This window comes from Gallinula chloropus (genome assembly GCF_964237585.1).
Source record: "Gallinula chloropus genome assembly, chromosome: 4".
In the NCBI taxonomy this organism is placed as follows: domain Eukaryota; kingdom Metazoa; phylum Chordata; class Aves; order Gruiformes; family Rallidae; genus Gallinula; species Gallinula chloropus.
In genome coordinates, this window is record NC_140088.1 from 42,115,232 (window position 1) to 42,132,446 (window position 17,215).

Genomic DNA, 17,215 nt, shown 5'->3' on the forward strand with positions numbered 1-17,215 from the left:
CTAATTTTCTTTCAAATGTGTAACCTAAAGGAAGTATTTTTAAGTATAGGAAATGAATTGCTGCCAAAAATCACTGCATATCAACTACAGGGATGGGAAAGAAGCTCCAGCTGTACAGCAACTTTTTCAGGAACCTAGTGAGAAGATGGAAAAGGAAAATATTTTCATAGGAAAGAGATACATTATAAGTTACTTCACAGTTTTGCAAGCTCACTGTGTAAGGCACAGAAACAATACATGCTGTAGGCAAAGTAGAGCTTGAGCCTTCTGTTTTGATGTTAATGGTGAACTGAAAGGGAAATTTAAAAAGCTAAGAATTATTAAATTTTTAGTACTTCATCCAGGACATTTCACTACTGTTTTATCAGGCTGATGTCCCCTCAAAACAGTATAAACTATCTAAAATATAGCACAAGAAAAGACTTTTAGCACAAGAAAAGGCTCATGTCAGGTAGCAGTGAATATATGCCTTTCCCAGCCTATGTGCAAATAGTGTTCATGAACTATTGACCGTATGCTCTGGATAGTCTTTGTGTTTCCATGCAGTAATCAGAGCTGCTCTTAGATATTTTTCTCCAAGCTGATCTGACACCATTCTCATCCACACTAACATAACCTTTACACTTTAAAAGTACATACTCATTAAAATTTGGGGAAAAAAAAATTAGACAGGTGGAAAAAATAATCCATCAACCAACTAGAAGTACCTTCTAAATGCATAAAGCAAAACCCAGTTATGTTCCACTCAATCCCACATCAATGAAAATCAAAGAAAACCTCACCTTCACTCTTTCAGACAGACTGAGATCATTTCCATCAGAGCAACCAGCTCCCCCGCTCTCATTTATCACTGTCTGTACACAGATAAGCAGAAATATTTATATGCATGAATCAGAAACCAAATCACAGTCAAAGCTTCTACTGATTTAAACATTCAGGCCCTTTACGATTGTTTTGGTTTTTTTTTTAAATGAACACATGCAGGTAATCCTCTGAAATCCTACACAGAACTAGACTGAATCACTGGGAACAACCGTGCAAGGAACCATAACATGCCTAAAAAGTGGCATTTGATTTTCCCTCTTTCCTTTCCACAGTGCAGGCTTAAAAGTTAGAGGCCAACATGCTGTATTGCAGCCTCCTCCTGCCATGACATAGCAATTCTTATGATGCATTCTACTATTACTGTATTTGTTTCTTAAGCTGATAATGTGACAAAAATGCACAGCCATGCTTAAAACTTCTTCCTGCAGCAGCAAAGACAAGTATTAAGAAGTTCCATCAAACAAAGGATAATAGAAGTTTCACGTTGCTTTATGGGGCAGAAAGCCAATTCACAGTGGCTAAAGGAAGACACCCAAAGGCAGTCTATCCCAATGAGACAACTATATTCTTCATGAGAAAAATGGCAAAAATATTCTTGCCACTATTAGAATGTTAGAATGTGATTGCTTTAAAAGCATTCCTTGACACAATCCCAAGCACGTTTTAATATGGAGCAAGAAGACAGCTTGAGCTCTTCAGCAAGACACATCAGGCCCATCATCTGAAGGCACTTAAGTGTGCTGCTCTGTGTATTGCACAAAATGATCTGCTACTTCGTTTTAATGAAAAGTTTAATTAAGGTAATTTTTGTACAAGCTAGATCACAGCATACTTACTTGTTATTCAGGCAGGAGGGCAGAAGTTCTTAATAAGTGGATTTGTATTTCCATCTTGCTCTCTCCAGATGATATCTGTTGTTTTCCTGACCCTACACATTAAATCCCTAATCTCATGTGTTTCAGAAGATTAAAAAGGCTTCTGGCCTGCCTACTGTCTACTTTAGGCAGCTGAAGCAACCTAGCTTCAGCGACAAAGAATTCAGTGCTTGCTAAAATCCCCAAGAAACAGAATAAACCTGTGCGTGCTGACATTCCTACTCTCAAGACTTTCTCCTTTTTCCCAGCCTCTACTATTAATTGCATTCTTCCGTGAAAGCATCCCAAGGGTCCTTGCAGGGCACCTTATTTATTAGTCAGATTATGGCAGCTCTTCAGTAGAGCAAATGCCACTGCCAACCGTGATCTCTGCAGGTGCCTTTGCAAGCATCAGACACTTAGGTAGTATGTTAAATATCTGCCTCAGATGGGATAAATACCACCAGCCTCTAACATTTGGACAGTGTATCTCCATGTTTTTATCTGTTTGAATGTGGCGCTTGTCACATGTAAACTCATTACCTCATTCTCATTTGGCATCTGTGGTGAAAGACACCCCCACATTTCTTTGCCTCTTCCAGGTGAGCCATTCTCTTTATTTCCATTTGATAATTCAGGAGAAGAACATGTTTTCAGGGAGGAGCCCACATTATTTCCTTGAACTGTTTTCCCCTCTTCCTCTGCAAGGAGAATCACATCAGATCAGGTAACATAATGCACTATCCAAGAAAAAGAAAAATGTGAATTTCATTAGATCTAGTATTGACATTTTTACACATTCATTTTTCCTCTCAGAACTTCATCTGCATCATATATATGTATTTTGCAATCTCTATAAAACCAAATATGTAGCTCAAACTCCAGTGCACACAGTATCACTATTCCTCAATACTGAACAATTCACTGTCTCAAAAGCTTATGCAATATACAGAAAACTTTACAAAAAGTAACCCAAGAGCAAACACCTGTGCTGTCTATTACAGAAATGAGCCTTGGCAGTTCTTGTCCAAGCTGATGCTGGCTGTGAATCCATCCAGGGCCAGCACCCACAGAGTTCTTGGGTGTCCATAGGTACCACTGCCACAATCTCCACCAGTCCAGGAGCACGTCCTACAACCTAGCTCCTGTATCTGTAGTCAGTAAAACACCTCACTTGAGCGGATTTCTTTAGGCACTGCTACTTTCAGTGTTTAATAACTACAGGATGCTCTTAGTTTAGCCTATTACTGATTGGATTTCCTCCCTCTTTCAGCAATCTGACTGGGTGGGAAAATTTTACAAGTTAATAATGTTCAGACTAACAAACAGCAATACACCAGTGATACTTAATTGCCAAAAGTTTAGGTACTGAAATTAAATACAGATTTCAAGCAAGGTTTGCTCTCTTCAGGAATTCATTTGGTCTTGAAAGACAGACTGGAAGAATGGTTTACCAGTACATTGACAGAAGATTGGAATAACTTCTCTGTGTTTATTTTATACCTCAATAGTGGTTAACTGAGTCGTTCAGTGATAACTTGTGACAACTTTCAGACTTTTAACTTTGCTCTTGTTGTCCAAGGAACTGTTAAGACAACAGCCAGTGCCTCTGACTATCCTACCAGACAGCTCCACAGGCCATGAAGCAGCCAACAGAATCAGGATTCAACTAGTCATCATCAAAAGATCAACAGTACAGACTGGATCTAGGAGCTGATTACAGATGAGGACAAGTGCGTGCAAGGAAGTATGGATTTCCAAACACATGCTGAATAGCTTTTTTTCCTACAACATGGCAAAGATTACACTAATCATGGCCTCAAAAATATGCAGGGCTTTTTATTTTAAAAGTTCTATTATCGAATATGCAGCCACTGAAGGACAATCAATTCAAATTCATTTTGCACCACATTATTAATGAAAAATAAATACTTAAACAGAGTTGCTTGGGTTTGAAAATTCTACTTTACAACAATAGGAAAGATTGCAGTGCATTTCTAAGCATAATTATATTTTACAGGCATTGAAATAATTATTGTGGAGATGTTTGATGATGAACCTACCAAAGAGTTATTAATCCCCAGGAACAGCTCTGTGATGCAGTTACTAGGACACACAGAAAGGGCTGGCAGTTTGGGAATAACCACCAGTCCATGCTCATAAGAGTCAATGTTCATAGCAAGCAAACTGCACCAGGCCAGGGCAATCTAGGAAACAGATTTTAATGCTCAGACCACAGATGGATCCTCTGAATAATTCCTAAATCCCAGGTCTCTTGATACAACATCTGACTTCTTGATAGTGTTTTTAGCAAGTACTTTCTTAAAGCAGTATTTGGATACAGCAGTACATGTGTGCAATCTCTTCTTCCTACACACTCTCTGTTTCAAGCCACAGAAATGAAGCAGTGGGACACAGGATACTCTTTTAAATTCTGGTAAAAGGCCACCTGCTATTTTAAGGTATTTTTACTGTCACCCTACTTTATAGGAAGAACTAGATGACAATCTCAAAAAGCTTCAGTGTTTTGTGATTGTAATAACAAAACAGGATGAACTTCCAGTTTTATATTAAGAACTGATAAATTTGATATTAAAGGCTGAGAAACCACAAAAGCATATTAAGCATCTTAGGATACATGTGTATTGGCAAATTATGCAGCCAAACACAGACCTAGAGAGTAACAATAGGGACTGAGGACCCAGTATCCTCCCTGTGCACATCAGGAGCCCTCATGTAGAAGTGAGAAGAAGCTTCTCAAAGCCATACACTTTTCCCAGCAGATCAGCAGACAAAAAGCATCATCAGCTGGAATGATCAGCTCATAATTCATACAGTCAGTAGGCTCTGATATTGATAATACATACATGATATTCCTGCATAAGCCCATGACTATTTTGGTTAGCAGATATATTTATATATCTCAGTTATTCTCCTGAGATATATAAATAAGGCCATCCTTCTCCAAAATATAGATTCTAGGTTCTCCAAATAAAATGGTATCACTTTTAGCATTAAAAGACCTATGATACATAGTTGGGCAGTTATAATTAGACAGTACAAGAGCTGACAACCTTATTTCATTAGGTTATGTACTTCCTGGACAGTTAAGCTATTGCCAGTTGAAAAGCTAGATAGATTAAATAAACTAATAAGGAATCCAGTACATTCATAGTATTTGTGTGACATTTACCTACACCAGTCTAGAGTTAGAAATACAAGCCCTTTTCCTAAGAGATCCATCACAAACTGCCATCAGAAACTGGTTAAGACCATTGCAGAGTTATTGGGTTATAGAATACTTAACATCAGATTTGATGAAACATTCACAACTGCAGTATGAAACTAGATTCATGACTGCAAATGTAGAAAAATTCAGAAGGAAAAGAAAGAAGTCTAAACAACCCAAAGCAGGAGTGAAATGCATGCTGCGGGCAGAGTATCAGCTATACAGCCATGTGCATAATGAGGCTATGCCACCTAAGTTGGAGGGGGGAAGATGAATCAAACATTACCATTGCTAGTCTCAAGCACAGTCCCTCAGGGCCAGTAAAGATTCACCTTCAGACATCCAAAGTAACTACTGATACCTAGAGTTTTTCAATGCATGCCTCACGTAACTGGCTCTCTTGAAACAATAACAGTCTTGACCTTAAAAAAAAATATTATTAAAAACTACACAAACTGTTCTAAATTTAAAGTACAATCTGCAGAGAAATCTCACAGCTGTATTCATGTGGCAGCGACCCACACTTCACCCATTTCTGCCCTTACTTTTGAACGAGAAGGGGAAGGAGGAAGGGTGACATTCAAGCCATCAAGAGAATCACTCTGCCTTCCTCCTAAGTGATAACCGTTTCATTATTCACAGTCACAGCTCTCAACCTGCCAAGACCCAAATGTACACTGCTAGCCGTTACATGTGACAAAAGTCCAAAATAAGGGATGTAAACACCACAAAAAGTAGCAGAAAAAGTCCATAATGATAGAAAGATTCACACATTCATTCTGCAGACAGTTTTTCAGTCTTACTTTTTAGAAATTTCACTGTCTGTACCTTAACAATGAAATTGCAATCCAACCTAGGTCTCTAGAAAAGTAAATCTGAATCTCTCAAGAGAAGTATCCATCATAATTGTGTGTCACTGAAAAGTACACTGCAGACTTCAGAAACATACTCCTATCCTAAAGTATAGCCAGCTAGATATTTTTTGCTTTCCCACTATCTATCCTCTCTATTGTTTAAAATTCTTTTTGCCTTCCAATTTGGAAGGGAACCTTTCAGAAATGTCCCTTGATCACCCACGTATTTCAAAGAATGATGCAGTCACTTATCATGAAGCCAGATGAGAGCTACCAAGATTATCAGGGAAAACTTCCTTTCAGTGAAATCTGTTAGATGAAATAGTTGCCCCAGAAGAATGATAAAAGTGCCATGATTTGAAACATTTCAAAGCTAGACCAGACAGATCAATCAATAACATAGTGTAGAAAACCTGGCTTGGAATAACACACTGGACAAAACACAAACAGCCAGGTATTTCTCACCTTTTTTCAATCAAATTAATTTTTTTTTTTTTTAAATGGGTAAGAAACAGACCCCACCAAAGCTACTACTGTAAATTCTAGTTTACTTCTTTGACCTCAAAATGCTGGACTGAGGGGTAGCAGAAGGCCTCTGAATCCCTTAAATCCCTTCCAAGTTATGCTTTGATGCAAGACCTGTGATTCAAACAACACAGTACTTTGTGCACAACTCAGAAATAGTTTTACTCACAGTAGTGTGATAACTATCTTACACAACAGAGGTCACAAGTACAAATTTCACGTTCATTAACTACCTCCATTCTTCAAACACACCACCAGCAAACAAATACATTTTAAAAAGTTTGTTTTGTTTAAACAAACCCTATAACTGGAATGCTTCCATAAAGTATTGCTTTGAGATGCTCAAAAGACTGTTAACATGCTGTAGAAGTACCTGCATTTACCTCTTTGCAACTATGTAAACTGTTGCATGGTGCTGAGCTTATTTACCCTAAATGCCAAACACTAAGAGGAAAACACATTTCAAAGCCACAAAATCCAATTGTAGGGGAAAATAATTTTTAAAGCCTTTGCCTTCTTTTTGACAATTCAGTCTAACCAGCATCCAATCAAAACTTCCAGCTTGCATCTGCTTGTATATTGCCCAGCTGAGAACACAGTGCTCTATTTTGAAGTTACTTAGCCTAGAAAACCTGTTCTGATTTACATTCTCAAACTATCTTCCTGATTGCATGTATTTAAAAGCATAAATTGCTGTAAACCAATACAGCTCATCCAACTTTTCAACACAAGGCCCAAACATCCCACACAGTACCTGGAGGATTTCAGTATTAGGGTCCTATATGCCTGTCCATAAACAGGAGTAACCCAAGTGCAATTCAGGCACTTCAGCTTTGTTACCTAGTGTTTTAAGAGTCTTGGAGCATCCTGTCTAACCTCCTGCTGACACCCAAAAAGGCAGCGGGTGTTCCACAGATACTACATCATACCTGTCAACCCTCAGCATCTGAGCTGTCTATCCCCTAGCCACCTGAATCCCTAAATGTCACACACTGTGGTCTTCTCTATCTACACCTCCTTCAATTTCTACCTCCAACTAAGCAAGGCATTTTTGCTGCTGAATCCCCTTTCCCTCACTGCAATGTTTCCCCAGGGTAACTCACTCATCTCTATGGGATTCTCTCCTTTTTACACAGAGATTCAGCTGGTACAGCCTTTTCCCCTTATGTCTTTGATCTTACCCTGATTAAATGACATACAATCAGCAAAAAGTATTGTTTACCTTCTTTCCTCTCCATTAAGAAAAGGTCAACTTTCACTACATTCAGTAATGCAGCCTTGATTTGTTTCTCAGCAATGCCATTTTCCCAAGGAAATTTTACTACATGTCCTCAGCCAGGATAAACACATATTCCATGGAGTGGGACAAGTAACTTCAGTGGGACTGCTGACTTAAAAGGGTAAACTCTTAAGTCCCAATTATTCCTCTTGACTGCTGTTTTTGGATACTTCCCCTTATGTAGTGTTTAAAAGACACAGAGGAAGAGACTTTTTTTAATGTGCTCTTTCAGGGGAAAGATGAAAGACTGTTAATCTCAAGTATATTTCAGCCACTCACACACACACATACTTCAGCTTAAAGTACAGCAATACTTTTTCAAAACTAACTCAGCTCTTACTTCTCAAAAGTTTAACTATTCTTTTACTATATCAGTAGCTCTCCCTTTTTCCTTAATGGAACCTGTGTGTTCTAGGTTTATGTAGCATTTCTCTGTATCGATATGATGCCTCTTGTACTTTAGGTAGTGTCAGTGTTAGAAAAGGGGCAGTATTTCCTGTTTATACCACATTCAACCCAACTGATAATTTAAAAATATATATTTTTCTTCCATGGTTCAACAGTACTGTTGACAGATACCTTCATTTGAATATTATAATACAGTTCAGCAAAACAACAAGACAGATGTGCACTTGACCATTTCATCAGCCTGCCAAGAGCCAAATCCTGCTTCTTCCAACAGATGATGATGAAAAATAATCCTTAAAAAATTCAGAAAGCCAAAACAAACATTAGAGCAGATCCTCAGATGCTATTAACCTGAAGAGTCCTATTATGGGAGCTACATTGCTTAATAACTACCAGAGATCAAACGGAATCATTGCTACCAAGCAATACCAATGTACTAGATGAGATTTCTAGTTCTAACATTAGAGTGTTGGGGGGGGGGGGGGGAAGCTGTACAACTGAGAGTATTTTGCAATTATAATTTGGCTATAAAAGCTGGAACACTTCTTCCAGAAGTTGATAAAGGTGGGCCTGCTTCCAATAGCATCAGAAAATCTAGGATGTTGTTTGCAGAATGCAAATAGTGTTACCTATCAGAATTTAAGGCTGAGGGACAGTTTAGGAAGACCTTTCAGTTACCCTGTAACTAACTGGAGAACTCTAGATCAGTGTTCAGGAACTCCAAGCTTCCTTCTGAGTCTTGGCCACAATGAGCCATACTTCGAACATCTGCTAAAAGAAACACAATGTATTTGAGTGTATTACTCTAAATAAGCACTGAGTTCTTTAAACTTGTTGGGGTTTGTTGGTTTTGGGTTTTTTTGTTTTTTTTTTTTTACAATCAAAGCAACCTTGAATGTACTAAATTCATCCTCAGCACAAGGGAACTACATTAAATACATGTCAGGAGCACTTCAAAAAAGCAGGGGACAATAATAAGTTAGGACAGAATTGATTTCTAAAAACTCCTTTGTACTTGCATTTTAGAAGAATTCAGCCCTAGCAGGTAAGTAGATAAGCAGTCTAAGAAACAAGTGAATTGTATATAATTAAAATTATCTGACATCTCCATACAAATTACTCAACAAATAACAAGATTGCAGCAGGTGGGAACACATTAACACATCAGAGACAGAAAGTTTTAAAAATGGTTGATTTGGGATACTATAATTAAGACATTCTTAATGAATTGTCAAAAAGGCCTGATTTTTTTTTTTAAGACAAATAACTCTTCTTGAAATCAGGCATTTCTATGTGATTTTACACTGGACACAGGAAAGCACACAATTCTATAAGGAGTTCAGCACTAAATTGGAATTGAGGTAATTTGATATCTGTTTCTGACTGTCCTGTTGAGCTGCTGTATGCCTCTGAGCTCTGACATTATTTCCTCCGTTTCCTTTCCACATCTGGAAGAAAGAGCTAACAGTGCTTCCTCACCTCACTTCAATGACATGAAACTTAGCCAACAGCTGCACTTAGCACACTTGAATGCCTTCCAAGGCATCATGACCAGCAAGAGTTTGTCCTGAATTACTGTTTTCAACAGTATCACAGAATTCAACCATATCCAATACGCCACTATAGGACGGAGCCTGTATCAAATGATCAACAGGAAAATAACTGCATACTTCCCTTCTCTACATTCTTCAAAATCTAAGCTGTGCAACAGAAGTGATATACATATTTTCCATCTGAAACAATCTTTAGAAATTGATTAGTAATAAAGGCATCACAGAAAAGAGCAAAGAATTCCTATTAGGGAAGCACTGTTGTTCAAGGGCTGTCAAAGTTTCCAGGAGGCTGGGAACCTCCATCCTTATCTGGCACAGTAGCTCACTGCCAGCACAAGTGAACACTAGTCATTTCCCCTCTTTATGCCTATTTTTTTCTGTTTATACAATGGAGAATATGTACTTTGCATAGCAAATACCACTGAGATCCAAGGAAAATGAATATCCAGGAAACATATCACCTACTATTATTTCTGCATCCCTATGTCTGGGGGTTTTTTCCAACACTCAGGGGCTCTGTATAATATTTGGTTGACACTATCTTTAATAAAGGTCACAGAGATAGCTACTGAATTTATGATCAATAGAAAATTGCAAATTTTTTCTCCCAACCAATTCTTTCCAATGATCCAGCAGAACACATCAATAAAGAGCTCTGAATTGACGCTGTTTCCCTATTTCATGCCCTGTTTAAGTTCCCTGGGGACAAAAGATTAATTTAATTAGTTTTATTGAACTGTCTAGTTGCTTTTATTGGCAAATCCACTCACAGGAAGAAGGTTGCAGATTTCTCTTGGGGTTAGCATTGTCCTACTGGTCCATTTTTAAAATTAAAGTGAATTTACTGTCATTTCTTATATAGTTTTTTGCTGCGCTTTCTGCCGTTAAGACTCACATTTGTAAAGTGCCTCCACTGACATTTATGTAGGAAGTTTGAGTAGTTGTTTTTCCTAAATGGGGTAACAGAAAAAGGAAGCAGACAGCTACTGTCAAATGGACTGTGAACTAAATATATCGCTCAGCTTTCACTGGGGAATTAAATTAATCTGATCATAACACAGAATATGGCTCTTGCATGCCACCTGGAAGCCGAGAAGTGGTCAGCCACTTTCCAACTTCATTTGCTTGACAGCTTGCTCCCCACAAGCAGCAAGACAACAACAGTACCCAGGCTACAACGTACATATCCAAGACTCAGCTGGCTAGGAGATTGGTCTGTCCAAAGCCCTCAGGCTTCCAACACACTGCCAGGCAGCGTGAGGTGTAAGTAATCAAGCAAAATTAACAGCAGGAATGGACTGAATTTAATCCCAGTGGTCCAATGCCCAGGACAGGAATCTGTGTCACTGACTGTAATCCACCTCTTCTGAGGTTCCTTCAGCTGCACAGTAAAGAAATCACTCTTAGGATTTTTCTTTGGACATAAAAAACATAGTGGAGTTGTACAACCTCAAAGCAAATGCCAGTTCGCCATACTATCATCAGATTGTTTTAATACTCAAAACTAAAAGAACAAACTAACTGAACTAAATATGTAACTTGCCATAAGCTGAAGGGGGTTCAGCAATTCCCAAGCAGCACAAACTAATGTATTAAAATAAATGACTAAAAATGATTCCTCTTACCAATATCTTTACTTTGGAATTGCACAAGAGGCATCATTTTTCTTCCCAGAAGCTGAAAACTTCTGCAAAGCTTTACAGACAGTATGAAAAAAATTCCTCTTTCTGGATCTGTGCCCTAATTACTACATTAGTTTCCCAGGGTTTCACCAGCCCTTTCACCTATCCTGTTATTTTCTTAACTTTTAATAATACTTTGTTGGAATTTAATAAAACACACACTTTGGACGCTGTACACAGCAAAACTAAGACACTCTAGAATTTTAACCTAGACCTCAAGTATCCATCCATTACACAATCAATAACAAGGGTTAAAACATTTTCCAATATGGAGGGAATGCTCCCACACTTTAAATATTACGCATTTAAGATATACAGGTCACATCCTGTTGGAGCATACATGTTTTAAATACTGAACTCAGAGTTTTAATGTGACATTTCAATGTGTTTATCAATGTCCCATCAGATCTGGTAGAAGAGAGGTAAAACAGTTACTGTAGGATTTATTTGACAATTAGTTTATGAGCTCTAATTCTGTCACAGTACCAAGCACACTTTAAAAACCAGAATCACTGTATTTTTTGGAATACTAAAATCAGGAAGATTAAATTCATCTATCAAAGATGTAATTTTACAGTCCACAAAGTTATAATGCATCTGTGCACTATTTAAACCATACATATATCAGTAAATCAATTACACAGAATTTAGAAGGACCTTATTTTGACTCCAAATCTTATTCTATTTGAGCTAAGAGAGTATCAGTAACACAAGGATTAACAGTATCTCTATTCTTACTCTGTAGAGGGGATTACTCCTGGCTGACATTTATAGCCTCAACTGGCTCTTTTCATACAGGCCAGAATAGTCAAGAGTGTTGGGTTTTTTTAATCAAGGTATATTATTTTCAATTTCACTGCATGTAAATTTTACTAATGATGAAAAAACAAATATTAGTTAGGAAGTCAGGCAATTTTTTTTGAGAACAATGTAGAAACTCCTGGGGGAAAGATCCTTGCAATCCCAACTAGAGAGCTAGTACAAACTCATGCACAATTGAACATCATCTTATATAAATATAGTATCCTGCGAAATCACTGGGATCTAATGAGTTGGGTGTGTCTCCTGTTTCCAATGTTAATACAGTCAAAAATCCAGCAGAGGGTGATGGGTTTTGTTTAAGAGCTCCTATGTACGTACACACACTAAGCGGTTTGGGTTATTTGTGTATACAAAAACTATCTCCATAACCAATTATGCAGGACTGCAAATACTGGCCTTAATGCTCACTGTACAGAGGTGTAACGCATGGATCAACTCTCTTTATCAGGCTACATTCAGAAAGGCAATCTGAAAATGGTCAGATCCCCACAATAAATATCACACACATATGAAAATAAAAATTTCTGGAGCCTATTAACAGATAGTCTTACTAAGTTATCACTGTTGACATAAAAAAAAATTAAAGCCAAACAACTATTTTTCAAATGCAAAATTAAGAAAATAAGAATGTTGTATTTTATAAGGTATTTTGCACTGTTCTGATGCTAAGATGCCTTGTGCTTTAAGCAGAATTTTTGCAGGTCATTAGTTTGTAATGCAAACTAACACCTTTGGGTATTTTTAAAGGAAAATGAAGGTGGGAGGAAAACAAGCTGAGCTGTTTTGTTTACACCAGGATAGGAAACTGCATTTCTAAGCATTTGATTCAGCTAAAGCTCTACCTTTTATACAGTTTCAGTGGCAAATGCTATAGTGACAATAAAAGTGACTGAAATACATGCTGAGGCTTTTTGCAGGTAGCATCATGATATGCAGCATGCTTCTAAGATAGGAGCTATCCCCAGTGTATCAATCATACATAAAGATGACCAGAACCTAATTTTCAATCCTCTTATCTCACTCCCCAGTGTCTCCTTTTCTCTTCTATTTTTTATTGGGAGGAGACAGAAGGTTGCCACAGGATTATTTCTATGGCAGTTTGACTCCCCCACTGGTTTTCTACTCTGTGCCTGTGACTGACACTTAGTTCTGCCTGAAGGACAAGGACAGGACAGGCTTCTGAGTGGCAATTAATGGAGCATGCCACATGCTGCAATTGAAAAATACAGTGCTTCTGCAATAAGATGAGGACATCATTTTTAGTGCAAAGCTGTGGTAAAGAGAATTTTAAGTGAGTAATATGTAGTTTGCATTTATTTTTATGGCACCTAACTGAATATGGCCAAAGAAATTAGCCTGAGCTACAGAATTTGGATCCAGATCCAAGCTGCCTGCAATTCAGCAATGCTCAGATCAAGGTTAAGCCTCACCTTTTATTTCATCCACAGAGCATAAGACCTTTTCAGCGTAATCATCCTGATCTGCTGTCTTGGATGATGCCTTCATCTAAGTTATCTCCTATATGATTCTATTAGCGTGGCAGACATGACAGCATAAGACAGCAAGCTAGCATTAGTGAAGATCTGAAAGTATCCTGAATTTTTGGCCATCTCACACTATTAAGTACCTTCCTTAGGTTTTTCTCATTTTACAGTAACTTCTCTAACAAAAAGAAGCAGGACTCACGTAGGAAAAGCCTATCTTTCCAAATAGTGCATGGTCCCCAGGTCCCTAAAGCAAACAAAACATGGTTAAGCACCTGTAAAGACCTACCTTAGCAGTCTGTGAATCAAGTTAAGGAAAACTATCTTAAGGGATCCCACTGCTGCCAGGGGATTTGGGAAGTTACATACCTTTAAAAAGATAAGTGAATGTATTCAGAAACTCTTCATACGACTGCTCATGGCTACTAATAAATTGATCGAGGATGCTGTTTAACAGCTGTTCTCCCATGATCCACACCTTGACAGCTGAACAGGTATATATCTGCTTTGGTTGGCTGCTTCTACAATAGAAAGAAAAGAGCCCTATGTATCAGTAGACAGAATTAACAAATTAACTGAAGACTCCCTAATTCACATGGACTAGCACCAGAATTTCAATTTTTTTCTTCTTCCCGTGTTAAGTTCTGATCTTGTCAGTGGGACTTTATATGCAACATTCCCCCTGAAATTCAAGTGGACATAATTTTAAGTGTAAAGCAAGAGACTGTGATCTGAAATTTATGTCCTCTAGTAATATGGGCCACTGAAGTGCCAGACTCCCTCAGTGTTATTCATTCCCCCTCATTTTAAATTGTTTGGTCTTGCAACCCCTGTCATCTTCACAGAAACAGTGACACCACTCATTACTGTGTTGGATTTAACAACCAGGACACCTGTACATTCAAAACTTGGCCTGAATCCATCGTTCTGCAGGTGCAATGCTCACTGTACCATCAAAGTCACTAAACCCAGATTTTGAAGGGCATGTTAAATCACGATGAGATGTCTGTGTGTGCTGAGAAAACATGCAGGGCAGGGAGGCATGCTGGAACCAGGTAGCCACATAGAAAGGCACGAACCACTCTTGAGTAGGAGACAAATGCTTAAAGCTGAAGGAACCCCACAGAGGCTTTTCTGGACTGGAGAGCTCCACTCTGGGCACACAGCAACAGCTTTCCAGCCCCTCTTCAACACTTCAGCAGACTAAGGGAAGTAATGGCCCCAAAACTGCTGAACTTAACCTTGCCCCACACTCACAAAAGCTGTGTAGGTGCATTTTAACAGTTGTGTGATGCTAAACAGTTAATACTGATGGTCTTTTTATATACACATAGGACCACACTACTTGAAACAAAAAAAACACAGGGGAGGAAATGGACACATGTAGCATTGCCCCACACAGTGGCAGCTTAACTACAAATGTAAATGATGAGTTTTCATGCATAAACATAACAAAGACGCAAAAATGCTTTACACACTAAATGCTTGATTTTCATGTGTTCCTGTGTTTCTTCTCTTGATTTACCATAGACATTAAGAATTATCTTCTGGGAATGAAAGCTTAATTCTTCAGCAAAACTTCAAGTCAACCACACTAAGGAAAAGCTGCCAACTTGATTTTGAAGTTAAATAAGATTGAGCAAGAATTGTTCAGAGCCCAGCAGGAAAACAAAGCATGATTTCTAATGTCAAACTCTAATTTCGTTGGCTTGCCAGCTTGTAAAGAAGACTAATATTCTAAGGATAAACACACATGCACGCCCACATCGACTAAAGTTTAAGTTTTCTAATGTTCTACAAAAAAACCAAACCAGTATTAATCTCTCCGTGGACTGACCAAGCAGAATATTATAATTTACCAGACTCTGAGAGTGGTTTATGCAAATAGCAGTGGTTTCAGGGGGAAACAATACCTTCTATTCCTCATTATTGTTCAGTTATTACAGTCATTATTTGAGGTAAATTTCATTATAAGAAAGACTGCAGTGATTTGTAAAGCTAGTGTCAAAGAAAAAACCCCACATACATAACAACCTTCTGTTTTTCTTTGGCATCTTTCATACAGCACCTCCAAGTCCTTTATAAACACTAACAAAATAAACTTCACAACAGTCCCAGGAGGAAGAGCAAACAAATATTATTCCAGTAAGATGAAAAAAAAATAAAGTCACCAAGAATTTAAATGACTTGTAAACAAATCAGAGGAGGGCTGGCAATAAAGCTTTGATTCCTTTACTCTAAAATGCTCTGGGAAGCTAGAAAATGGATAAGCAATTTGAGGGAACAGTTGTATCCGTAACCAAGGTGAAGGGCAGCTTTCTTAGTGCATGCCACATTCTACAGCCACCAGTACATCAGCCTGAGATTAAACATCCAGACTGGGTGTTAGCAAAATGCTGTAGCTCACTTCTTGCTCCACTGTGCAGCCTCTGCTTCCTACTGAAGGTGGCAAACTTCACTTCAGATGTTAACATCCCATATGGTTAAACTGTAGAGGAGAAACAGTGCAATGGGACCTTGGATAAACACCAGGCTTTGACACCTCGCACTCAGCTAGAAAATGCAGTGCTGAATTCAACTAGACAGGTTTTAGACAAACTACAACTGCAAAATCCCAAGCACACTGGATGCTGTTAGAATATAATCTAAGACCTGGAATCTCCTGACATACTAAGATTAGGAAATCAGGAGAAGCGTAACAGTTATTCCTTAAAAAAAAGGCAGAGAAAATTCCCTGGATATTCCAAGCATGGGAAAAGATTACTTTCTCACGACTAACAGTATATACCAGAAAATGGACCAAATTTTTAGGCAAATCAAAGCAGTAAATCCAGAGTATCTCTACCATAGCCCTTATAGTTACTACAGCCATTACTATTTGACATCTGCTGTCAACTACCTCAAAGGTATATCTTGGGTTAAGAAAGTAATTTGCAATTCATAGGCCACATTTCCTTATTTTTTCTACTGAAAAAAATTATTCTGGAATGCAAGTGCAGTACATTAATAAAACTTCAAGAAATCCCAAACTGGAAAAGAGGGAGAAAACCCCATTTGTCATTTTGGCATGAATTCAAAGCTTTGCTTTAAAAACCCAAAGCAAGAAATAAAATTGAAAATGGACTGCAGAGCTGACAGTCCAACACAGACCTCATCATCCCTTGCACAGCTGTTATTTATGTCTACAGACCCATCTCCCCATGGAGAAGAAAAACCAGCTAGATCCTAATCAAAGCCCGGGTTCTGTTTAGAACACCCATTCACTCAAACAATAAAGAGGAAAGACTGGCAGCCTGAACTACCTGTCATGTAGTCTGTCACGTCCCCCTTCCATTTTCAAATATTTTCAAGAACTGCACACTGCTATTTCATCGCCCTAATGGAAGCAAGCACAGTTGTGGGTTTTGGAGAACATCTACTATCCCTGAAACTGAACATATGGTTAGAATGCATGGTACAATAGACATGTTCAAAAACATATCTCAACCTATCAATATTTTTGTATTTTTCATTTCCCACTTTGGTTTTCTGCTGCTTCTCAGCTACTTTACTCCCAAGTGTCTCTTCAATGAATACCATGCTCTACCAGCTGCAGAGAAATTTTGTAATGTGAACACCTGAAACCAGGCTGACCAGAAGACTCTCACCTTTGCTAAGGAGCTAACCAGTAGATTCTCCAAAAGTAAAAAGCTTCAGCAAT

General features: G+C 38.2%; 1 protein-coding gene across 1 annotated transcript in view; it reads right to left on the minus strand.

Annotated features, from left to right (window-relative positions):
* IFTAP (intraflagellar transport associated protein) overlaps positions 1 to 17,215 on the minus strand; it is a 42,162-nt gene that overhangs the window by 16,529 nt on the left and 8,418 nt on the right. The window contains exons 3-5 of the mRNA XM_084263926.1: positions 13,885 to 14,036; positions 2,223 to 2,380; positions 783 to 854 (exon numbers count right to left, since the gene is read on the minus strand). Coding sequence (XP_084120052.1) covers positions 783 to 854; positions 2,223 to 2,380; positions 13,885 to 14,036 — 382 coding nt within the window. The remainder of the gene's footprint in view (positions 1 to 782; positions 855 to 2,222; positions 2,381 to 13,884; positions 14,037 to 17,215) is intronic.